Source organism: Schistocerca cancellata, chromosome 8 (genome assembly GCF_023864275.1).
Source record: "Schistocerca cancellata isolate TAMUIC-IGC-003103 chromosome 8, iqSchCanc2.1, whole genome shotgun sequence".
Lineage (NCBI taxonomy): Eukaryota > Metazoa > Arthropoda > Insecta > Orthoptera > Acrididae > Schistocerca > Schistocerca cancellata.
In genome coordinates, this window is record NC_064633.1 from 464144233 (window position 1) to 464171016 (window position 26784).

General features: G+C 44.6%; 1 protein-coding gene across 1 annotated transcript in view; it reads left to right on the plus strand.

The window, feature by feature from the left end:
* Positions 1 to 26784, plus strand: part of LOC126095633 (A disintegrin and metalloproteinase with thrombospondin motifs 12-like) — a 318265-nt gene that overhangs the window by 56410 nt on the left and 235071 nt on the right. Inside the window, exon 4 of the mRNA XM_049910397.1 lies at positions 14237 to 14367. Coding sequence (XP_049766354.1) covers positions 14237 to 14367 — 131 coding nt within the window. The remainder of the gene's footprint in view (positions 1 to 14236; positions 14368 to 26784) is intronic.

Below are 26784 nucleotides of genomic sequence, written 5' to 3' on the forward strand. Positions count from 1 at the left end.
CGATGGAGCTTCGTATGCCACGGCAAACTGGCTGACACTGACGGCGGCGGTGCACAAATGCTGCGCAGCTAGCGCCATTCGACGGCCAACACCGCGGTTCCTGGTGTGTCCGCTGTGCCGTGCGTGTGATCATTGCTTGTACAGCCCTCTCGCAGTGTCCGGAGCAAGTATGGTGGGTCTGACACACCGGTGTCAATGTGTTCTTTTTTCCATTTCCAGGAGTGTATTTCGCTGGTAGTCGTGTGGCGGCAATGGCGAGAGCTGCCGGTGGTTGGATGGTAACGCACACCGAATTCAGTCACCCTGATGACGGAGTTCGAGAGGTACAGCCACCGAAATCAAGCATTCCGGTGGTTTGGGGACTCACTACAATCAACGACGTAGGGAACAGAAGACTACCGTACAAGTAGTTCATTTGCCAGAAATGTCAATGTCTAGCCATATTATATGTGCAATATAATAACATCTGCAACACTCAAGCAACGTTTTAACATAACTATCGATCGTTAGAACACGAAGGCTTGCATTTGCACTGTAAATGAAATGCAGAATCAAATGCGTCGGTTCTTAATTGCAAAAACTGGCACTCTCGATATTTGTCGATTAGTGTCGTCTGCTACGATTGGAAAACAGCAGTTTGAGTAAACCGTACATATTTTTTGGGGTAGAATCCAAATACGCAATAAAAATGGGGAATTCTCGTCTTGAAAATGCAAAGTATACACCGCCCACGGAGAATGGATAGTTAGGAGGTGGCCAGTTGTAGCTCTGCCAACTGTCCCCTTTACTAATATTAACTTTTTACTCACAACGTTATCTTCGTACGATGCGTTGTTTCGATATATTTCGTGGTCTCAAGTTAAAACAAACACCTTTTATGAGGGACAGTCGCATGACAAAGAGAAAACGGAAAAAACTAAGTAAACTCTTAAATATTTCAAAAGTAATCCCCAAATTTGTTAATACATTTATCCGACTGTGAGATAAGACGGTCAACGCCCACAAGGAAAAATGTTTGCGGTTACCTGCGGAACCATGATTGTGCCCAAGCGTGCACTTCTCCGAAGTAAAACGACGGCTATGGATGTCTTTCCTCAGAGCTACAAAAATATGGAAACTGCATGGGGAGAGATTGTGGCTGGGTGGAGGTGTGTAAGGGCTTCCCAGCGGAACTTCTGCAGCCGAAACATCCTTCGCAACTTGTAGGCCCGCCTACAGAGGATCGAGAACAGAGTAGCAGCATAATGTCCGCCCACGTGCAGCCAAGGTTGCTTCGACTACGCTGCAGAAGTTTCGCTGGAAAACCTTTACACATCCTCCACGAAGTCCCGATCTCTTCCCATGCGATTTCTATTTTTTTGAAGCCCGCCACGAAGGCACTGACCGTCTTTTCTTGCATGTGTTAACAGTCATGATGATTGCTTTTGAAATAATAATCAGTTTACTTACTTTTTTTCCGTCTGTCTTGTTTTCATTTGACTGCCCTTTATGTATTCCTCTTCCTCTCTGCAAATGGGCTATACTTGGAAAACCACATCCCGCAGAGAATGTTTCAAACATAAACTGACGTATATAAGGTGATAATATGAGCCATTCTCTAGGATTAACATGATATAAATATTTGTATGCACCCTCTCTAATGTTTACTGGTTAATGGCAAATTTTCCGTGCCCTCGCGAATGTTAATTTGCAATCTGAAATACTCAAAACTTTCGTGGTTGACATAATTAAATTTTACTGTTTCAAATCGTATAGAGATATAGGTCCACGATTGTTTTTTGACTTTTTGTGTTATTATGGCCAAGCATTCAATTAATTAATCATTTGATGTTGTAATTCCCCTTATGATTATTAGAATATTTATTGAGATTCCAGTTTCGACAATTTTTCATTTTCGAGTGTAGTGGGGCTACTCTACATCCTACAAGAAGTCGTTAATTGCTGGAACACAGTTCTCAGTAGTCTGAATGGAATTTTTTATTTGTATGAAAGTAAAATGCTATTTTTCTGCTCGCTGTATTGCTCTTGATATATATATATATATATATGAAAAGAGAAACTTTCAAGCAATCTTATGCTGTAGTCAAAAAATTGTAGCACTTTACGCGCGTGTGTGTGTGTGTGTGTGTGTGTGTGTGTGTTTGTGTGTGAATGTGTGTGTGTCTATAAGCGCAGGTATATTTACAGCACCACACGCGTATGCATTCACACAGTTCGAAACTATGTTCCAGCATTTCACGTCTTAATGTTGTAGAATAGGCTTCAAAAATGCACATAAATGCTGCTTATGTTTTCAATTCTAACGTTTTGTTCCTTCGTGTTTAACGCCAGCGCATTTCATTTTATAACAGATATTATTTGCTTTCAGTATGCGTGAAAATGATAAAATGTCGAAATTGCAATCGCAACACATTTTTTAACAGTCATAAACTGAATGACTACAGTCAGTAATTACATTAAGAATGTAGATCCAATCCTCATCAAAATTAAATAATTCACTTTGTGGCAATATATTTATTTATTTAGTAATTCCGAACAATAGTAGATTGTAGAACTGACATCATCACAAGACTCAATGTGGCCGGAGCCAGTGCTGAAAACACAAAAACAGGTATCATACGAAACCATTGAGAACTATAAAAACAACAACAGTGTCACAGACATTCTATCTTTGTCACACATCGATCACGTACATATTTTTTCAACCTGTGTGTCGTTACGCCCCTATTAGATCGTCAACCAAACTGTACGTCGTAATGGCAACATGACACTTGAACATATTATACTGCACATTCCCGTGATTCGTAAGTTAAAAGGTGTTCTATATACACTCCTGGAAATTGAAATAAGAACACCGTGAATTCATTGTCCCAGGAAGGGGAAACTTTATTGACACATTCCTGGGGTCAGATACATCACATGATCACACTGACAGAACCACAGGCACATAGACACAGGCAACAGAGCATGCACTATGTCGGCACTAGTACAGTGTACATCCACCTTTCGCAGCAATGCAGGCTGCTATTCTCCCATGGAGTCGATCGTAGAGATGCTGGATGTAGTCCTGTGGAACGGCTTGCCATGCCATTTCCACCTGGCGCCTCAGTTGGACCAGCGTTCGTGCTGGACGTGCAGACCGCGTGAGACGACGCTTCATCCAGTCCCAAACATGCTCAATGGGGGACAGATCCGGAGATCTTGCTGGCCAGGGTAGTTGACTTACACCTTCTAGAGCACGTTGGGTGGCACGGGATACATGCGGACGTGCATTGTCCTGTTGGAACAGCAAGTTCCCTTGCCGGTCTAGGAATGGTAGAACGATGGGTTCGATGACGGTTTGGATGTACCGTGCACTATTCAGTGTCCCCTCGACGATCACCAGTGGTGTACGGCCAGTGTAGGAGATCGCTCCCCACACCATGATGCCGGGTGTTGGCCATGTGTGCCTCGGTCGTATGCAGTCCTGATTATGGCGCTCACCTGCACGGCGCCAAACACGCATACGACCATCATTGGCGCCAAGGCAGAAGCGACTCTCATCGCTGAAGACGACACGTCTCCATTCGTCCCTCCATTCACGCCTGTCGCGACACCACTGGAGGCGGGCTGCACGATGTTGGGGCGTGAGCGGAAGACGGCCTAACGGTGTGCGGGACCGTAGCCCAGCTTCATGGAGACGGTTGCGAATGGTCCTCGCCGATACCCCAGGAGCAACAGTGTCCCTAATTTGCTGGGAAGTGGCGGTGCGGTCCCCTACGGCACTGCGTAGGATCCTACGGTCTTGGCGTGCATCCGTGCGTCGCTGCGGTCCGGTCCCAGGTCGACGGGCACGTGCACCTTCCGCTGACCACTGGCGACAACATCGATGTACTGTGGAGACCTCACGCCCCACGTGTTGAGCAATTCGGCGGTACGTCCACCCGGCCTCCCGCATGCCCACTATACGCCCTCGCTCAAAGTCCGTCAACTGCACATACGGTTCACGTCCACGCTGTCGCGGCATGCTACCAGTGTTAAAGACTGCGATGGAGCTCCGTATGCCACGGCAAACTGGCTGACACTGACGGCGGCGGTGCACAAATGCTGCGCAGCTAGCGCCATTCGACGGCCAACACCGCGGTTCCTGGTGTGTCCGCTGTGCCGTGCGTGTGATCATTGCTTGTACAGCCCTCTCGCAGTGTCCGGAGCAAGTATGGTGGGTCTGACACACCGGTGTCAATGTGTTCTTTTTTCCATTTCCAGGAGTGTACATGAAAATAATGCATCTAAAAAGCAAAATGTATCATAATATTATCAAAATAACCGCTGACCTGAACGCTAGCGTCACGCTTATCAGCCGATACCACTTGACGTACAAATATGAATTTGGAAACATACACTCTGAGACAAAAAAAGAGTACGCACCACGAAGGAATTATCCAAATGACGGAAATCGGTAGATGTGATGTACATATACAGACAAACAAACGATTACAATTTAACAAAAAAATTGGATGGTTTATTCAAGAGAAATAGCTTAGCACATGGAGCCAGTCAGTAATGCGCTGGTCCACCTCTGGTGCTTATGCAAGCAGTTATTCTGCTTAGCATTGATTGACAGAGTTGTTGGATGTCCTCCTGTGGGGTACCGTGCCAGATTCTGTCCAACTGACGTGTTACATCGTCAAAGTCCCGAGTTGGTTGGAGGGCCCCGCCAATACTGCTCCAAATGTTCTCAATTTTGGGGAGGTCCGGCGACATTGCTGGCCAAGGAAGGGTCTGCTAAGCGCGAAGACAAGCCATAGAAACTCTAGCCGTGTGCGGGCAGACACTATCGTGCTAAAGTGTAAGCCCGGGATGGCTGGCCATGAAGGGCAAATAAACCGGGGCGTAGAATATCATCGATAACCCTGTGCTGTCCGCCCCCGGTAGCTGAGTGGTCAGCGCGACAGACTGTCAATCCTAAGGGCCCGGGTTCGATTCCCGGCTGGGTCGGAGATTTTTCTCCGCTCAGGGACGGGGTGTTGTGTTGTCCTAATCATCATCATTTCATCCCCATCGACGTGCAAGTCGCCGAATGGCGTCAAATCGAAAGACTTGCACCAGGCGAGCGGTCTACCCGACGGGAGGCCCTCGTCACACGCCATTATTATTATTACCCCTGTGCTGTAACGGTTCTGCGGATGACAACGAATAGGGTCCTGCTACGAAATGAAATGATAGCCCAGACCATTACTCCTGCTTATATGGATATGGTGTCTGTTCTTTCGGACGTGACACCATTGATGGCCTGCAGCCGTCTAGAACGAAATTAGACGTATATGAAAAAATTCAGCAGCTAACGGGCGTTGATATATATCAACGGCAACAGATGAAAATGTAAGCATGAGATCCCGGGTTCGAGTCCCGGTCGGGGCACACATTTTCACCTGTCCTCGTTGATGTATATCAACGCCCGTTAGCAGCTGAAGGTATTCATATAATTCTAATTTAATTACTCCTGCGTGTCGGGCCGTAGGGCCGGTGATTGCCAGGTTTGTGTCCCAGCGCTATCACGGCCGCTTCCAGACTTCTTCGCCGGTCAATGGGGCTCAGTTCGAAGCTGGGCTAATCTTTGAGGACAGTGCTATTCCAATCAATGAGATGCCAGGGCAAAGACGTGTCTGTAGACCCGGGATACCAAACTGATTGTCGCCCGCCATACAGCCCGAGAGCCAAGAGTGATCTGGGATGCCATTCCATGTCATAGCAGGACCCCTTTCGTTGTCATACGCGGCACCCTTACAACACAGTGGTACGTCGACGATATTCCATACCCCGTTTTGTTGACCTTCGTGGCAAACCGTCTTCGGCTTACATTTCAGCAAGTTAATGCCCGGCGAGAGTTTCTACACAATAGCGCCTTTCTTGACAATCATATACAACGGCTCACTTGACAAAAGGTCTGTTCCTAAACACTGGAAAGTAGCACAGGTCACACCAATATTCAAGAAAGGAAATAGGAGTAACTCATTGAATTACAGGCCCATATCACTGACCTCAATTTACAGTAGGATTTTGGAGCATATACTGTACTCGAACATTATGAATCACCTTGAAGAAAATGACTTATTGATACATAACCAACACGCATTCAGAAAATATCGTTCTTGTGCAAAACAGCTAGCTCTTTATTCGCATGAAGTAATGAGTGCTGTCGACAAGGGATCTCAGATCGATTCCATATTCCTAGACTTCCAGGAGGCTTTTGATACCGTTCCTCACAAGCGACTATTAATCAAATTGCGTGCATATGGAGTATAGTCGATTGGATTCGTGATTTCCTCTCAGAGAGGTCATAATTAGTAGTGATAGACGGTAAATCATCGAGTAGAACAGAAGTGATATCTGGCGTTCCGCAAGGTAGTGTCATAGGCTATAGGCTGTACCTGATTTATATAAATGATCTACGTGATAATCTGAGCAGCCCCCTTAGACTGTTTGCAGATGACACTGTAATTTACCGTCTAGTAAAATCATCAGACGATCAATTCCAATCACAAAATTATCTAGAGAGAATTTCTGTATGGTGCGAAAAGTGGAAATTAGCACTAAACAAAGAAAAGTGCGAGGTCATCCACATGGGTACTAAAAGAAATCCGATAAATTTAGGGTATACGATAAATCGCACGAATCTAACGGCTGTCAATTCGACTACATACCTAGGAATTACAATTACGAGCAACTTAAATTGGAAGGACCAGATAGATAATATTGTGGGGAAGGCGAAACAAAGACTGCGCTTTGTTCGCAGAACACTTAGAAGATGCGACAAATCCATTAAAGAGACAGCCTACATTACAGTTGTCCGTCCTCCGCTGGAATATTGCTGAGCGGTGTGGGATTCTCACCAGGTAGGATTGACGGAGGACATCGAAAAAGTGCAAAGAAGGGCAGCCCGTTTCGTGTTATCGCGCAATAGGGGAGAGAGTGTCACTGATATGGTACACGAGTTAGGTTGGCGGTCACAAGGCTGTTTTCTCTGCAGCGAGATCTATTTACGAAATTTCAATCACGAACTTTCTCTTCCGAATGCGAAAAATTTCTGTTGACAACCACTCTACGTAGGCAGAAATGATCATCATAATAAAATAAGAGAAATCAGAACTCGAACGGAAAGATTTAGGTGCTCCTTTTTCCCACGCGCCATTCGAGAGTGTGATGGTAGAGAAGTAGTATGAAAATGGTTCGATTAACCCTCTGCCAGGCACTTAAGTGTGAATTGCAGAGTAACCATGTAAATGTAAAAGTCGATGTAGATGTCTTCGTACTTGCCAAAACCTACATCTGCCAGCAAGGTCGCCGGAACGTTAGGGGCATTATGGGCAGGGTTCTCCAACTAATTCGGAATCTGACTATCTAACGCGCCATTTGGACAGAATTTAGCACGGTATGTCTCAGGAGGACGTCCAATAACGCTCTGAATCAGTGCTAAGCCGAATAACTGCTTGCGTGAGGGTCAGAGGTGGATCAACGCATTATTAAAAATGGTTCAAATGGCTCTGAGCACTATGGGACTCAACTGCTGTGGTCATAAGTCCCCTAGAACTTAGAACTACTTAAACCTAACTAACCTAAGGACAGCACACAACACCCAGCCATCACGAGGCAGAGAAAATCCCTGACCCCGCCGGGAATCGAACCCGGGAACCCGGGCGTGGGAAGCGAGAACGCTACCGCACGACCACGAGATGCGGGCAACGCATTATTAACTTGCTCAATTAGTGAAGCTGTCTTTCTTTAAGAAATTGTCAAATTTTTCCCAAAATTGTAATCATTTGTTTGTCTGTACATCTACTGATTTCTGTTCCATTCTGAGTCGTGCGTGGTGAGTCGTTTTTTGTCCTAGAATGTATTTTATCCAAGTAAAATCTGTAAAAAGTAATCCATGTTTCTGTGTCGATGTTTTTATTTATTCATATTAAATTATCGTCTAATGTAGAGAATTTGATGAAAGTATCGAGGTATATTAACCTCCTCCTTCGACTGAGATAGCCAAGTTATTTCTAAAATCTGATTTCAAAAAGTGCCTAAAACCAAGAGGTGTAGTGCTTTCACATCAAGTATGGTGGGATTAGCTGATGAAATTTATCTCCCATAATATCTGTAACCTCACTGCGAATAAAAGGTAGCTCAGGCTGTCAATAAATGCTAGCTAGCAACGTTCGGCATAATTTTTGAAAACCAAACAGAAAGCGAATACTTGAATCATACGTCTACAACAAGTTGAACTAAAATCAAACGTTTGTAGCGATAGATCACGTCTTTGGGGAACAACGTTAGTTAGAGAGAAAATTTTCGCTGCTGCTTTTCGAAGTCGCGAGGCGTCCGTTTGTGTTGGTTATGCTCCTGAGAGACGGCAGGTCATAGGCACGCTGCGGCATGTGCATGCCTTATGTGTTGCCTATAATCCAGTCATCTGCTCCGTGTGTAAGGGAGTAGGGCCAGCAAAGTTAAAGTTTCTGACTCGCTTCTAAAACAACTTTCTGCGCTTATTCTAATGGTTTTCCTTTTTGTAATCACTCTGTCAATTAATTGGGGTAGGTAGTATGCCGCACACCTGGTTAGTAGGCCCTGCTGGTTCCTTGAAATCTCGCCGTCCCAGGGCCAGCGAATAATAATCGATAAAGGAATAGCGTTATCAGGAAGCATAAGCGTGTTTTTTGTCTCTAACAGAAATTGTCCCGCATGAGGTGATCTACCATCCTTAGACGTTTGACGCAAAGACTTCGAAACACTCTACTTGTAACATGTTTGGTATGAAAAGAGAAAGTTTCAAGTAATGTTACGTTGTAGTCGAAAAATTTGGCCCTTTATATGTTATACATGTGAACATTTATACTGGAAACCAAGGAGCCATTAATCAAAGCAGTCGATCAGGTACAATTCGACTGCTTGATACCGATCTTTGAATGTTGAGGTCACATGTTCCAATCTCAGTTGTGTCCGAGATAAAGCTGTTTGTAGCTAATTTCATTTTCCGTGGTGACCTCACTGGTAACTTGAAGGATATCCCCATGCAAATACGACTTGAAAAATAGTTGTAACAGCTTAAAACTGCTATATATTCCGCATAGCCAGTGCTTCGGTAATCCCGTCCATGGCGTAATCCCGTCCATGGCGCTTGATTGGTCGTGTCGTGTTTCTCAGTGACCCTGAAGGTCTGTCGACCTACTTCTACTAGGGATTTGTAACGAAGAAAGGCCAAATAAGATCGGAAAAGGCTGTTTGCGTCGTAAATGTTTATGGACACGTTAAAAACTACACTCCTGGAAATGGAAAAAAAACACATTGACACCGGTGTGTCAGACCCACCATACTTGCTCCGGACACTGCGAGAGGGCTGTACAAGCAATGATCACACGCACGGCACAGCGGACACACCAGGAACCGCGGTGTTGGCCGTCGAATGGCGCTAGCTGCGCAGCATTTGTGCACCGCCGCCGTCAGTGTCAGCCAGTTTGCCGTGGCATACGGAGCTCCATCGCAGTCTTTAACACTGGTAGCATGCCGCGGCAGCGTGGACGTGAACCGTATGTGCAGTTGACGGACTTTGAGCGAGGGCGTATAGTGGGCATGCGGGAGGCCGGGTGGACGTACCGCCGAATTGCTCAACACGTGGGGCGTGAGGTCTCCACAGTACATCGATGTTGTCGCCAGTGGTCGGCGGAAGGTGCACGTGCCCGTCGACCTGGGACCGGACCGCAGCGACGCACGGATGCACGCCAAGACCGTAGGATCCTACGCAGTGCCGTAGGGGACCGCACCGCCACTTCCCAGCAAATTAGGGACACTGTTGCTCCTGGGGTATCGGCGAGGACCATTCGCAACCGTCTCCATGAAGCTGGGCTACGGTCCCGCACACCGTTAGGCCGTCTTCCGCTCACGCCCCAACATCGTGCAGCCCGCCTCCAGTGGTGTCGCGACAGGCGTGAATGGAGGGACGAATGGAGACGTGTCGTCTTCAGCGATGAGAGTCGCTTCTGCCTTGGTGCCAATGATGGTCGTATGCGTGTTTGGCGCCGTGCAGGTGAGCGCCACAATCAGGACTGCATACGACCGAGGCACACAGGGCCAACACCCGGCATCATGGTGTGGGGCGCGATCTCCTACACTGGCCGTACACCACTGGTGATCGTCGAGGGGACACTGAATAGTGCACGGTACATCCAAACCGTCATCGAACCCATCGTTCTACCATTCCTAGACCGGCAAGGGAACTTGCTGTTCCAACAGGACAATGCACGTCCGCATGTATCCCGTGCCACCCAACGTGCTCTAGAAGGTGTAAGTCAACTACCCTGGCCAGCAAGATCTCCGGATCTGTCCCCCATTGAGCATGTTTGGGACTGGATGAAGCGTCGTCTCACGCGGTCTGCACGTCCAGCACGAACGCTGGTCCAACTGAGGCGCCAGGTGGAAATGGCATGGCAAGCCGTTCCACAGGACTACATCCAGCATCTCTACGATCGTCTCCATGGGAGAATAGCAGCCTGCATTGCTGCGAAAGGTGGATATACACTGTACTAGTGCCGACATTGTGCATGCTCTGTTGCCTGTGTCTATGTGCCTGTGGTTCTGTCAGTGTGATCATGTGATGTATCTGACCCCAGGAATGTGTCAATAAAGTTTCCCCTTCCTGGGACAATGAATTCACGGTGTTCTTATTTCAATTTCCAGGAGTGTATTTAGTGTATCACTTCCAATTAAGCTATACAGGACCTGTCAACATTAGTTGCAAGGGACCGTAATATTCCTTGACTTAGTTACTTTTGTATAGCTACTATTTCTGGCAGTTTCAAATAGTTCGGAAATAATTGAGATCATATATGATTTTCTCCCCTTCAGAACGGTCTGTAGAATCGCCTGTAATGTACGTGTTTCATCTTAAAACAAATGCTATAGTTTTGTACGGAGTGGTATGTTAGATGTAACTTTCTTCATATGAACAGATGGTGGAGGTGCACACCACGAAATACATAATGATTTACTTTTTTCGTTGCCTGTATTAATAAAAACTTGCAAACAAATCATACAGTATGGACTGCCTCAAACGCTCAAGGTCATCAGTTTTTACTCTGTAGGTTAATGCTGTTTTTTTTTCATATGAAATAATATTCTGGGAATATATGAGAGATACAAAACATCCGCTGCACATAAACCTACAACACTATTAATATATGATATACAGCTTCAGTCCTCTTGTAGACAACTGTTTGAAAATGCACTCCCTTATGTTCGACGGCAGCAACCGCTCATAACATTCTTATCTAAAGTAGGCATCAAAGAACGAAAAGGTTTCACACATTTCCTATTAATTGGCCAATGTTTCCTCTCAGAAAAGGCGTGCAAATCCATAAGTCTACTTTGTACAGATAAGTAATAACGAACTGACAACAGCAGCACGTAACAAATGAGCCACCGTCTCTATAAGCGCTTTTTCTTGTCTCTTGTTAGTCCACTCTAATTACATCTTTGACACAGTTATGCATATTCATTAATAAGGATTTAATGTTGATCTTGAAACGCCGTTCAATGGGAATTTTCAAAAGCGCCATAGAAGTGCACTTACGGTGCCACGAGTCTTCCGTTGCGTGCTGTTGTAACAGTTAGCGTGTTGAATGGCAGGAAGTATAATGATCTGATGTGGACAGCCAGTCACACTGCTCACTCGTAATTTCCTGTGCTTCGTAAATGCTGTTAGGTCCCGAATTAACCACGTCCTCGGAAATTGTGACAAATGCGGAAGTAAAATATACAAACAGATGACTGCAATGACGATCGTAGATTTTAGGCTGTGCTACACATCAGTCTGTTACCACAGCCGTTCTTTGGGTTTCATATTCGTTGGTTTCACCACTTCACGACCAATTTATCACATTCCAACCTAACCTTGACTTCGAGCTTTGCCAAAGACAAATCTGTTACCACAATCGTGTTTTGGAGTACACATTCCTTGGGTTCGGAACCTCACACCCAGTTTATCACATTGTAGCCTACACCTCCGGCTACGCTTCAGATCGATCTGTTACCACAGTAATTTCTGGGTGGTCGTATTCACTGACTTCGTTAACTACAAACAAATTTCATACGTTGCAACGCAGCGTGACTTAAGACAAGGCTATACACCAATATGTTAGAAAAATCATTTTTAGTACTCACATTCGTTTCCTTCGCCAACTCAAAACCATTTTACCACTATCCAACCTGACCTAGACCTTGGGCTACGCTACAGAACAATTTGCAACCACAGCAAATTTTTATGTTCATATTCTTTGACATCATTAACACTCAATCATTTTCACACCGTTCAACATAAATGGCTGACGCTACAGATCTTTATTTATGAAAATATACAGTACAATCAGATACAAATTTTACATATTCACATACACCTTTACCTTTAATCCAAATATATACAGATTCATTAGGATTGACTTTTCTTTTATTACGTGTATACAACACAAGTGGAGACGTCAGTCTTCTACCATAATCACTTTTTGGTGTTCACATCCGTTGGTTTCGCAAACTCACACCCAACTTATCACATTCCAATCTAATGTAGACCTCAGTTTGTGCTACAGATCAAGCTACCACCGTAACCAAGATTGTGGCGGAGGGGGGCAGTATCACACTCTAGCCAGTAATAATGAGTCTAAACATGATTGCTACTCGTTTCACTCAACAGGAATTTAAGCTATGCTATTATCCCAATCCAAACTAAACCTTAGAAATCGTAATATATTCAGAAAAAATTCATGATTAGGTGATCAACAAAATTACATTAAAGATATTAATGTAATTACTTCCGTTATAGAAAACAAAAGTAATGAATTCGTTCCCTCCGCCGAAAGAAACCGTTATATTAAGTGATTCTCATTGCCTACTGTAGTCCTACACTATCATCCGACTGCATACGATAAGTAATAACGAACTGACAACAGCAGCACGTAACAAATGAGCCACCGTCTCTATAAGCGCTTTTTCTTGTCTCTTGTTAGTCCACTCTAATTACATCTTTGACACAATTATGCATATTATTCACGGAAATCATTAAACCATCACCATCATCTTGAACATTTTCCATCCCCTGGCTGGATCTGTTTGAAACATAAGCCTCGCCATCCAGTCCTGTTTTCCCAACATCTTCCAGTGTTTACTCTGGTCCAGTCCTTGCCTCTTTTTTCAACACACTCCTCCACTTTCAACCGTCTATCCCTTGGTATTCCTCTTTTTTCCTTCGCATCTCCATATCATTTTCTTGGGAATGCTCTTATTTTCCATTCTCTTTAAGTGCTCATACCATTTTAGCCTTCTTGTTTCTGTCCTCTTCTGCGATGGTTCCTCTCTCACTTTTTCCGTTACCTTTCCATTCGTCATCCTACCTCTCCATGTTACTCCTATGCTACTTCTGAGGAACTTCATTTCACATGCCTGTAATCTGCTTACATGTCTTTCTTCATTACCCGCATTTAGGATGCGTAGGTCAGTAATGGGACGTAGTAACTTCCACATATCACTTCTTTGCTTGGTTGTGCGACGTCTTTATTCCAAACCACGCTCCTAGCACTTCACAGGAATGCTTCCTGCCATGTTTACTGATCTCATCCTCATTTCTTCCATTTTCCTGTGCCACACTTCTCAAGTACCTGACCACTTTTCACCTTCTTCAATTGTTCACCTCCAACCCTTATTCCGCTAGTTGGTCTATTTTTCTTTCTTATTGTAACCAGTGTTTCAGATTTTTTACTTTAAAATCCGTTCTATACTGTCTCACAGTACCTCCAACATACACCTGTTCCTGAAACTCGTCCCCCTGCTTCCCCAGCTCATCAAGTCATCCGCGAACACCATTGCTTTCGTCTTGTCTTCTCCAGTTTTGTCTGACACATTAGTCATTACCCAATCCAAAATCACAATGAAGAAGAGAGGAGACAATGCACTGCCCTGTTTCATACCACCTATTTTCTGGAACCAATCCGTCCTCCCATTTCAAATGATTAAATGAGTTCTTGTTTTCCGAGTTGTGAGAAATGTTTTCAGACGAATTGTCTTACTTTCTAAGCTTTTGAGCGATTAATTCAATTTAATATTTTTATTCTACCAACGCTTTTTTTCGCATAAAGCTGTGGCCAGTTCAATAGGGAATAAACCAACTATTGTTTGCTGACTATGTAGTCGTAGCATCTGTGTCCCTAAAAGGCGGCGTGTGCAGTTTCAGAATGGTCTTAACGGCACGGTGAACGCAGACCAGATGCTGGAGACGTTCTGCCGCTGGCAGCACTCGCTCAACTACGACTCTGACGAGCACCCCAACCACCACGACGTCGGCATCCTGCTTACAAGGTAGGGGGCCGACGCTCTGCCGACGAATAAGCAGACAGCTAAGAAAAATTCTGCCTGTGTGTCAATCCTAACAGGTCTGATCATATTTTTAATCTAGCTGGACGTGTAACGAATACGATGAAACATTGGCTTGGTTGACCGCACGTGAAGAATGTCACGGCAAAGGTGCCACAGACCAGTAAATTTCAATTATAAGATCAATGTACTACAAAATATATATTTTAAATCTACGTTCTATGTCTTATTTAATGTGTGTCATGACTTTATGGGAGTGGAAAATGAACGGTTTGAGAAGAGAAGTAACAGGGCGATTTCTTCGCAACCTATCTTTTTCTTTGAGTATAACGCCAAAGTTGTAGACATCCGTCCACATTCCACAAGCCACTATATCGAATGTGACGGAGGAAACTTTGAGTACAACTATCACTCTTCCACCAACCTTCTCTCCTCCTTGTTCGCTACGCAGATGGTTCGGCGGGAAGAAAAATTATCGCCAAGTTTTCGTATAAGCAACTTCCACGATTTTTTCCGTCATGGAACTGTGCATGCTGTCTGTGAAATAATCAATGCTACAGCTTTCATCGAAGAATACTTCCCAAGGTACTTGGCAAAATACGGGTGCAGCGATCCATCAGTGATTTAGAAATTTTCTAGGATTTTACAGCTCTTTACATAGTGTTCAAACGAAAATATGCGAAACGTCCTCACAACTAAACCAGTTGAGATTTGCATACGTCGCTTTGGGGTAAAGTAGTAAGACATCACTTCGGGCCACAGGCAAAGTGGGACGGCATGCAATGAAGGCAAGCGTCGTCATCTCCCAATAAAAAATTCAATTCTGTGTCCTCCGCAGACAAAATGATGCCCACCATCTTTTTCGACGTCCGACATTCATCGAATTTCTCGAGCACGGAAAAACCATTAAAGTTGATGCGAACTGTGAGACCCAACAAATCCATCAAGAGCAAACGGTCTGGGTTGATTGCGAAGGGACTGATTCTGCTTCACGATAGCGCCCGTCCACATGTCTCCAAGGTCACACATAGTGTAATGATCAAATTATAGTGGGAGCAGTTTGAGAATCCGCCCTACAACCTGGTCATGGCGTCCTGCGACTTCCATGTGCTTTTTCCGCTAAAAAAAAAGCATCTGAAAAGCAAGCGCTTCAGTTCGAACAACGAACCGAAAGACACAGTGGAAGGTTGGCTCCTGTCACTGTCACAGTCACAGGAATACTGAGAACAGGGTATTCTTCGGCACGTGAAACAGTGGGATAGTTGTGCTCAGACTTATGGTGATTACTTTTGAATACATACTTCAATTATACTCACGGTATTGTTTCATCCCTCTTCTTCCGATCAACCCTCACAATACATCATTTTGATGCTATGTTTGTTGGTGACAGTTGATGATATCTCATTAACTGTTGTAAGAATCCGTTTGTTGGTTTGTACGCAGCCTGTATTCGAAGAAAATATTGTTTATATTCCAACTGTTACTCCATCATTTTCACGGTAAGGATTATTTCGTACGTGTATTCGGTGAAGATGGCTGGAGTACGATCTATAATTAAACCATATGCAGGTCGTGGGACTAAGAAGGAATGATCGGCTGTATTTATCCACAATATTTTCCTTTATTGCGTTTTGATTATTGATGTTCGTCTTTACATCGATGTCTTCTGCCCCTATGTAATGCAGCAGTCCCCAGGTCTGTAGTTCAATGTTTCTAAATGCACCGTTTTGACCTAGGGTCTTCGCGAAGTCATTGACTATTTCGTCATATACAACATTTGCTTGTCCCTTAATCCATATAAATTTTACCTATTTCCTGACGTTTTCGTAGGTTTCAGAATGTGGCTGATCAAAGGGTTACTTTTCTTGATAAGAGCTGGAGACTGCATATTTTGGAGCAACCTTCTACAATATCTTTAAGTCAATATATTTATTACGTTGCGTGAAGCTGGAAGTGAAGCTGCGGCTTCTGCAGAGAAACTAGGACTGTCACTGGGGAGCGAAACCCCTTTGTAGCCACATGTTGGACACAGGAACGGGCAACCCGCTCTGCCACTGCCTGCAGTTTTGGAATCTCCATTCCCAGGCTGAATCACTAAAACTGTACACCCCCTTTTATTTCGCGAACAGTGCAAGATATCGAAACGGGGTTTTCGGTAAATGATAGCAGCCAGGGGAGCAAGTTATTTCGTTGCATGGCTAATATTCTCAACTTTTGTATCAACCGATATATTGAAGAAATACTTTTGTAACGGCACTCTAAAGCTCTTGAATGAGTGCAATGCTATAACGCTCGTTAATGTGCTGACGTTGAAATATCCGAAAAATGTTCTGAATTAGGAAGGCAAAGTGACCGGAGTAGGCTACTGCGGAGTGAACACCGTCAAGGGGACCAGTATTCAGCGTCCTTGGTGAATTTGACCGTAGTCCGGTTACAACAGTCGTAGGTGAACCTGTATCTACATCAGGTGAAATAGGTCCAAGAGGAAATATGTTTTACCTTAGAAGCAGTGTAGGCCTATCTTACTGGTGTATGTTACAAAGAAACCTGTCGTCAGAGCCCCACTTGACGGAGTTTACGCCGTAATAACCTATTTCGGGAGCCTTACCTTTCAACTTCAGCACATTTCTCGAACAATTATGCCAAAAATTAAAATATCAATATTAACCAGCTTTATATCATTGTATTCTTCTTTTCAAAGTTTTTCGAATGCCGCCAACAACAGTACGTTGCTCAATGAGAAGAGACCATACTTGCTTAATATATCGATTGATGTCTATTTACCTGTCCTTCAAGCATTTACCGAAAATCTCTTTTAGAGATATTCAACCAATCACGAAGGAAAAGGTCTGTAAGTTTTAGATGATTCGCCCACGAAATCTACCTGATGATAAATACTCTGACACTCCTGTGTAATGCGAAACTGATCACTGGACGTCGTGAGAGGAGGACGGAGGACCCAAAGAGTTGGGGAGTATTGTGTTGTCCATAGAAAAGCAGTGCCAGGAGAAAGGGCTGCTCAGGGGGCCTCAGTGACTTCCAACGTGGACTAATCATTAGACGTCACCTTAGTAACAAAGCCATCAGGGACATTTCAACCCTTCTAAAGTTGCCGAAGTTGACTATTAATGATGTGCCTGATAAGTGGAAACGAGGATGAATAATCACAGCTAAACCAAGACCAGTCAGACTCAGGGACCATCGAACACGGCGTAGGTTGGTTGTAAAAATCATGAAATCAGCGGAAGGAATCACTCGTGAGTGTCAAAGTGCTACCAACAATCCAGCTAGCACGATTACTCTGCGTAAGGAGTTAAAAAGGCTGAGATACGATGGTCGAGCAGTTCCTCCTAACCTACACATTTCTGTAGTGAATGACAAGAAGTGCTTCAGGTCGTGTAAAGAGCGACACCAGTGGACAATGGATGACCGGAAACGAGTTATATGGAGTGATGAGTCACGCTATACTCTGTGACAATCCGATGGAAGGGTTTGGGCATGGTGAATGCCTAGAGAACGTTACCTGCTATCACGTGTGGTGCCGACAGTGAAGAACGGAAGGGGCGGTGTTATGGTATAAAGGTGTTTCCAGAATGATATTTTCACTCTGCAGCGGAGTGTGCGCTGATATGAAACTTCCTGGCAGATTAAAACTGTGTGCCGGACCGAGCCTCGAACTCGGGACCTTTGCCTTTCACGGGTAAGTGCTCTACCAATTGAGCTACCCAAGCACGACTCACGCCCGCTCCTCACAGGTGTACTTCTGCCAGTATCTCGTCTCCTACCTTCCAGACTTTACAGAAGTTCTCCTGCGAACCTTGCAGAACAAGCACTCCTGAAAGAAAGGATATTGCGGAGACATGGCTTAGCCACAGCCTGGGAGATGTTTCTACAATGAGATTTTTTTTTATAACGATGTTTTTCGTGCTTAGGGTGTGGTCACGTTATTGCGCTTAAGAAAACAGTGCATATAGAATGATAAGTACATATGTTACAGCTTTGTGTACTACGTACAGCAGAAGAACAGTTCGGCTACGATGATTCTATCAGCATGAGTATTCACCCATGACAAAGTATCATCAGCGGCACAATGGTTTACGGACAATAACATTCCAGAAATTCATTAGCCTGCCGAACCATTACTTCACAGACATTCAAACACCTCATTGAAAGTGTCGCCGGCCGGTGTGGCCATGCGGTTCTAGGCGCTTCAGTCTGGAACCGTGTGACCGCTACGGTCGCAGGTTCGAATCCTGCCTCGGGCATGGATGTGTGTGATGTCCTTAGGTTAGTTAGGTTTAAGTAGTTCTAAGTTCTAGGGGACTGATATTAAGTCCCATAGTACTCAGAGCCATTTGAAAGTGTCCCCGTTAGAGGTGTAGTTGTCATAAAAGCGAATGTTGGTCGCACCCGATATTAATGTCCACTAATGAGTGTCCAGATACTTTCGATTGGATAGTGTATACCTCCAAATACTCCGGGAAAATTATCAATAGTGCAGTTTTTTTTTGCTAATTGCTGTGTTCCGGAGAATGTCTTTGTTCCTTGACATGCTGTTGGAGCAGCTCAATGTGTGTGTGTGTGTGTGTGTGTGTGTGTGTGTGTGTGCGGAAAAGAATTCTAACTGCGGCAGAGTGTAGAAAAATGCGCGAAGGAAAAGGGCAGAGTACACGCGTGCCTCGGAGCTAGCTTGTAAACAGACGGCGCGTCGCGCCAGCTACACGTGAAGCCAATATTTATTGGCGGGCGGCGGGCGTGTGTGCTTTTCGAGGGCAGCACATATCACGGCCGCTAATTGATGAGGTGTTTGTTTACAGGCAGGCCGAGGGCCGAGAGCGGCTCCGTCAGCGCGGCTGTTTGTGAGCGCCGCCCCTGCGGACAGCGCCTCAGTTCGCGTCGCGCTGCCGCAGCTTTTCGGCGCGCTGCCTCTGCAGCGCACACGCGCTCAGCCTCGGCATACTTAACGCGGGGCCCACGGGAGATACGGGCCCCGCAACGAACTTGTGACGTCACAGTAGTCGGTTCGAGGCCTACGAGAAAGGCAGGCAGCGGCGCGTACGTCACGATGGTAGACCTGAGCTCGCTCGACGGCTCAACCTAGCACACAAACTACGTTTCTACTCCTGTTAATGCGTAACTAGGTGTGTACGTACAAACGAGAACTGCATCTTCTATTGGAGTTCGCTATTATGGAGTCTTACTGTTATTAGTCCTACAGTGATTGGAAGTCCTTGGGCCTACTTATACTCCTGATTTCATACGGCTGTACTGTGGCACAATGAAGTTAAAATCGAGCTAAAATTATTATCAGTTGCATAAGGCACCACTTCTTATATGAAGTGAGGATTGTCAAGAAGAGACCAAATGCTATAAACAAGCCGTTATACCATTTACGAGGGTAAATGAGACAGTGGGAAACATCCACGAGAGGTTGAAAAAGGTGTATGAAGATGCTGCTGTCGATCGCAGTACAGTTAGTCGGTGGGCAAGCAGGTTACGTGATGAATGCGGGCACGGCAATATTGAGGATTGTCCTCGCAGCGGCAGGCCTCGTACTGCACACAGTCCAGACAATGTGCAGGGAGTTAACGAATTGGTGACCGCTGACAGACGCATCACAGTGAACGAATTGTCACGCTACGTTGGGATAGGGGAAGGAAGTGTTTGCAGAATACTGAAAGTGTTGGCGTTAAAAAAGGTTTGTGCCAGATGGGTTCCCAGGATGTTGACAGTGGCTCACAAAGAAACAAGAAAAACGCTATGCAGTGAGCTTTTGGAACAGTACGAGAATGGTGTAGATGAATTTCTTGGAAGGATTGTGACAGGTGATGAAACATGGCTCCATTATTTTTCAACAGAGACGAAGAGGCAATAAATGGAGTGGCATCATGCAACTTCACCCAAGAAAAAAAATTGAAAACCACACCTTCTGTTGGAAAAGTTATGGCTACGGTGTTTTTCGATTCCGAGTGACTCTTGCTTGTGGACCTCATGCCAAGTGGAACCACCATAAATTCTGATGCATATGTGACGACACTGAAGAAACTTCAAGCTCGACTGAGTCGTGTTCAACCACATCGGCAAAAGCAGGATGTTTTACTGTTGCACGACAATGCACGGCCACATGTCAGTCAAAAAAACCATGGAAGCGATCACAAAACTCGGATGGACAACACTGAAACACCCGCCTTACAGTCCTGACCTGGCTCCATGTGACTATCATCTCTTTGGGAAACTGAAAGACTCTCTTCGTGGAACAAGGTTTGAAAATGATGACTCCCTTGTGCACGCTGCCAAGTAGTGGCTCCAACAGATTGGTCCAGAATTTTACCGTGCGGGTATACAGGCGCTGGTTCCAAGATGGCGTACGGCAGTTGAGAGGGATGGAAATTATGTGGAGAAATGAAAATACTGTTCCTAAAGGATATATCTACACACTGTAAAACTTTCAAACATGTAGAATAAAAGATGTAGTTTGAAAAAAATACTGTGCATTTCTGGGGGAATGACCCTCGTATATCGAGAATAGATCTTAAATTAAACTTCGTTGTAGTACTATTAATCAGTAAGACTTCATAATGGCAGGTTCGTTAGTACGTACACACCCAGCTGCGAGGTAATAGCTTTAGAAACGCATTTTCTCTGCTGAGCTGAGCGACCGAGCGAGTTCAGGTCTACCTTCGTGACATATGCGCCGCTGCCTGTCTTTCTCGTGGACCTCGAGTCGGCTCGAGGCCCACCAAAAAGACAGGCCCTGTCGCGAACGTCACAACACGCGATACTGCAGGGCTTACGAGTGCCAGCAGCCGTCTACAGCGGGGAGCGAGTAACTGTTTCAGACGAGTTTAATAATTCTTGACCGCGTGTTTAAATGCTTGCAAGTTTTCGATAGCACACGACAGAATTAAGACCTTTAGTGAAAACTAATATCGATTTCCCGTGGGGCGCTGCACGCAGCCGAGCTTTCACGAAATGTGGCGTACAAATCTATTAGTGTCACATTACAAGTTCGTTGCAGGGCCCGTATATTTCGTTGGTCCCGAGTCGGCTTGTCCACCACACTTTGCGAACTCTCGGCTTCGGGCAGGGCGCACGCGAAATCAATATGTGTTTGAAAAGGTACCCACTAAAGAGCTTAACTTTGTCGCGTGCTAACGAGAACTTGCATGCATTTAAACGCGCGGTCAAGAACTGATTGACTCGACTCGCCTGAAATAATTACTCGTCGCCCGCCAGACTGGCTGTAGGCACTTGTAACACCTGCAGGGTTACGTGCTGTGGCGTAGGCACCACGACCTGTCTCTCTCGTGGTCCTCGACTTAACGTAGCTCCTATTGACGGGACTCTCACACCTGTTGATCGGAACAAACCAATGAAGACAATCGATTCAGTCGTTTGTTGGAAAACAATCGCCTCCTTAGATTGTAGTTTTACGTACCAGTTAAATTATTCATTCACTCTTTTGAGTGGAACCAGTCTGTGGGAACAACCGAATCAAAACAGTCGATGACCTGCGCATTTGGTTATCAGTAGGCACATCCTGTCGTTTTGCCATTGTTAAATCATAATAATTGCTGACTGCATCTTTTTTGAAAGACGTCATGTTTACGCCAGTGACTGTTAAACTTTTTATTTCCACTATTGCAATTTCGGCCTTAGATCATTATCGAGTGCAGATGTTTTGGCTATTAAGCCATGTCAGCTTTATACTCGCTGACACATTTATATGTCGTTGTCATTTCCTGTTATATACATTCGTAACGCTGCTAAGTAGTGCGAGCACACATGTCCATATATCGTAAAACAGCACAGTCTGTAACTTTTATTGCAAAAGTTATTAGTGATGGTGGAACGAACATATATATGTACAGACTGTGCTGTTTTACGATATATGGACATGTGTGCTCGCACTTCTTAGCAGCGTTACGAATGTATATAACAGCAACGACACATAATGTGTCAGCTTGTATAAAGTAGACATGGCTTAAAGCCAAAACATCTGCACTTGATAATGGCCTAAGGCCGAAATTGCAATAGTGGAAATAAAAAGTTTAACAGTCACTGGTGCAAATATGACGTTTTTCAAAAAATTTTACATGACTATAAATCCCAGTTATGAAAAGTTAATCTATTATCATCTGTCGTCACAGTTATTACCGTTCCCATACTTGCTTTTTACTGACTGCTAATAAGTTTATGAAAAGGCGTAAGATTCAAAGTTCACGGTCTAAATATTACACCTGTGCAAATACAATCTTCTCCTATTAGCTGTAGCCATCTGACCTAATGGCGGACGCTACATAACGGGCGTATTTCACTAAGACATTCCATTGAATAACGCGTTACTTGATCTTCAGTTTGGATAAACATGCAAAATGGAGGAGTAACTGACTACTGACTCCGTCCGAACAGGCCTCGGTAGACCCAACGGTACCGACCGACCCCCGTGTCATCCTCTGTCGATGGGCGTCAGTGGATGCGGTTACGGATGGGTCGTCAGCACTCTGCTCTCCTAGCCGTTGTCATGATCGGAGCCGCTACTCCTCAGTCAAGTAGCTCCTCAACTGGCCTCACAAGGGCTGAGTGCATCCCACTTGCCAACAGCGCTCAGCAGATCCAGACGGTGACCCATCCAAACGCTAGCCAATCCCAACAGCTCTTAGCTTCTGTGATCTGCCGGGAATCGGTGGTACTACTGAGGCAAAGCCGCTGGCAAAATGCAGGCGCAACACTTAAAAATATTACAAAAGATGAAGGATACGAAACCTAAAAAAGAATGTATCATTGCAGATAAAAACGTAACACACGTAATGCTCCAAGAATAGAAGTAGTCTCAAAAGATATTTTCGAAAATATAATAGCTGCTATGAAAGACATTTATTAAAAGAAATCAGCCTGTTGCCACAAGGTCACAGTTTACACTTTTCATAAAAAGAATTCAATTAGGCACAACTGTTCCAATCTATAGCGTTCACCTTACGACACAGTAAGTTATAATGGAAACACTACAGCCTACATGTTCAAAAAGTTCACATTTCACTCTGCTCAGCGAAGGATGTCCACTCGTCAAACAATCTATAGCACTGTCTACACATCGTACGTATCAAGTTCACTTCATGGGACAACCGTCCACGATCTGAGAATATTATGATACGTTTATATTTTATATTTGCAGTCCACGATACACATCGCGTTTCGTTGTGCACACCGAAGATCGTCCACTCTATGACCACGTGATTCCAATGAGTTTACAGCGTATATTCAAGTTTACTTTTCAAGATGTAAGTCCACGATATGAAGCACTAAAATATGTTTAGTTTGTCGCTTCATCGTCCGCTCGCGTTCTCGCTTCCCGAGCACGGGGTCCCGGGATCGATTCCCAGCGGCGTCAGGGATTTTCACCTGCCTCGAGATGACTGGGTGTCTGTGTTGTCCTTATCATTTCATCATCATTCATGGAAGTGGCGAGTTGGACTGGGCAATTGTTCGGAATTTGTACGGGCGCTGATAACCGCGCAGTTGAGCGCCCCACAAACCAAACATCATCATCCGCAGTATGTACCGAAACAGCACACCTAACACCGAGTGCGTCTAAACGGCCGCCACAAACACACCACATCGGCGCTCGTATACCACACAGAAATCAGTCTTTTACTTGCTTCCACACACCTCTGTGAACGTTTCACATATCGACACATTTTTAAAACTGGACTTCTCTTACATTGCATTATACAGAGTACAATATTCAAACTCTCAAGAGATTACAATTCTATATTACATTCGTACAAATTATTTAAATGTTAATAAATGTGTACTTACAAAACATAAAAAAAGGAAAATTACAAATTCATAAATAGCAACTACAGACACACAGATCACAAGACCTATACTATGGCAGCTCAGTCTTAAGTATAAGGGGAGATCAAAAAGTTACCATTTTAGGGTGTTGCTGCAGCGTTTATACAAGCCAGCGTGGCTCTGATGCGGGTATACAAGCACCTACAAGTAGGCAAGGGGTCAGTGTAGGCTTCGAACGGAAATTTTCTGATTGGCTCTAACCCAAAACAAAAATCTTATTATGTTAGTATCTTCACAAGTACCCTCGAAAGTTTCTTAGCAGAATTTTGTTTCAATAGACGAACAACGCTTTCGTGTTCAAAGTAAATGCTTTTCCTTCTTCGTTTGTCAGAGTGTAACATTTCACCGACAGTAACGTCGTTGTAATTGCAACAATGGTTTGGATATTAAAGAGTGGAGACGGGAAAGAATAGTTGATTTCTTTAGGAAACCATCCCCCAGCAGGACGTATGAATCAGAATAACACAAGCCAAGATTAGTCTGTGTCCTGAATGTGAGCCTTTATAGCCTTCAGTTTATTCCGTCGAGGCTGCTACGCTGGTGGCCCCTACATATCAGACGACCAGCGCCACACGCGTGGCGGCGCTTCTGTTTTGAAACAAATCTGTAAATTTACGGCCTTGAAAGCAATTTAGTATCATTCAGATACCGTCCGTCGCATTAAATATCGAGGAATATTTATGATAACTGCATTATGGAGTCACAGATATAGCGCAACATACTAGAAATGTCACAGTAACTCCCACCTACGTCAAACATTTAGTTTTAGTTTCTCAGTGGACCCGTATACCGCTCAGGCACAAACCGTCCAGGGTTATTATCACGTCTAACAAAACATCTTGATGACCTTGCAAGTATATAACTGAATATAGTGGCCTTCGTCCATAATCAATAAAGGAAAGACGTGAAAATAAAAGGGCCGCCTAGTGTGACCGAGCGGTTCTAGGCGCTTTAGTCCGGAACCGCGCTGCTGCTGCGGTCGCAGGTTCGAATCCTGCCTTGGGCGTGGATGTGTGCGATGTCCTTAGGTTAGTTAGGTTTAAGTAGTTATAAGTCTATAGGACTAATGACCTCAGATGTTGAGTCCCACAGTGCTTAGAGCCATTTGAACCATTTTTTGAAAATAAAAGTTAAGATTGGAGAACTGCAAACGTTAATAAAGGCCAAAACATTATACGACTGGTACTAGAATTGTTAAGATTATTAAACCAGTCTTCATCTGTAGTGATGTAGTGTGACTGGATTATCTAGTTTCAGAAAGGAACAATTGGGACATGAGTTTATCTAATCCTGGTTTCTGCCTCCACACTCGAATGTTTTCTGATACAGTTCGTTAAAGACAGCCTATATCCAACTCACATTCATCTGTAACTTCCTGGAGCCGGCCGGTGTGGCCGTGCGGTTCTAGGCGCTTCAGTCTGGAACCGCGTGACCGCTACGGTCGCAGGTTCGAATCCTGCCTCAGGCATGGATGTGTGTGACGTCCTTAGGTTAGTTAGGTTTAAGTAGCTCTAAGTCTAGGGGACTGATGACCACAGATGTTAAGTACCATAGTGCTCAGAGCCATTTGTAACTTCCTGGCAGATTAAAACTGTGCGTCAGCCCGAGACTCGAGCCTGAGACTTCTGCCTTTCGCGGGGAAGTACTGTACCGACTTAGCTGTATAAGAACGATTAGCGACGCACGACCCGCCCTCACAGTTTCACCACCGTTAGTACCTCTTCTGTCTTCCATTCTGCCATGTGGATTCAAACCAGCGCAGGCTGCACTGCGAGGTGCAAAATCATTCTGGAAACGACCCCCTAGTGCGTCACTAAGCAGTGTCTCCGCAATATCCTTCTTTCATAAGTGCTAGTCCCGCAAGGTAAACAGAAGAAATGCTGTCAACTCGACAGGAGGGAATGGGGGAAGTGAAGCTATGGGGACGGCGGGAGGGGGGCGGGCGTTGGGCGTGGCTGCGTAGTTCAGTCGGTAGAGCATTTGCCCGCCAAAGGCAAAGGTCGCAGGTTCGAGTCTCGGTCCAGTACACAGAATTATTTATTTGTTTTTTGCTTATTTAGCCTGATCAGATTATAGCCTTAAGGCTCTCTCTTACATCTTGACAATCACTATATGATAATTTGCTTTAGTAATAAAAATACCTGACAATAATAATATAGTAATAAAAAGTAATAATCAGCAATAATAATAGCAATACTACTAATAATAAAATAATGGACGCATTAAGAATGATATTGATTAGTTTTGCACTTTTGGAGACTTGTTGATTAGAAGGAGTGGAAGGGATAGTGATGTAGGGGAAGCCTGAAATAAAAGCCAAAATTTCTGCTAAGAAAAAAGAGAATTTCAATAGAGAACTCTGTAGACAAGGGGATTGAAAAGTGCTTGGGAAGGGAGGGTTAAAGAGAGTGAACTGCAAGAAGAGATAGCAGAAGGTGGGCCTTTAGTTGTCTGAAGTTCGAAAGGATTTTAATGTCTCTAATATTCTGAGGATGTCGTTCCAATGTTGGGTTCCTCATACGGAAAATCATTAAGGTGCAAGGA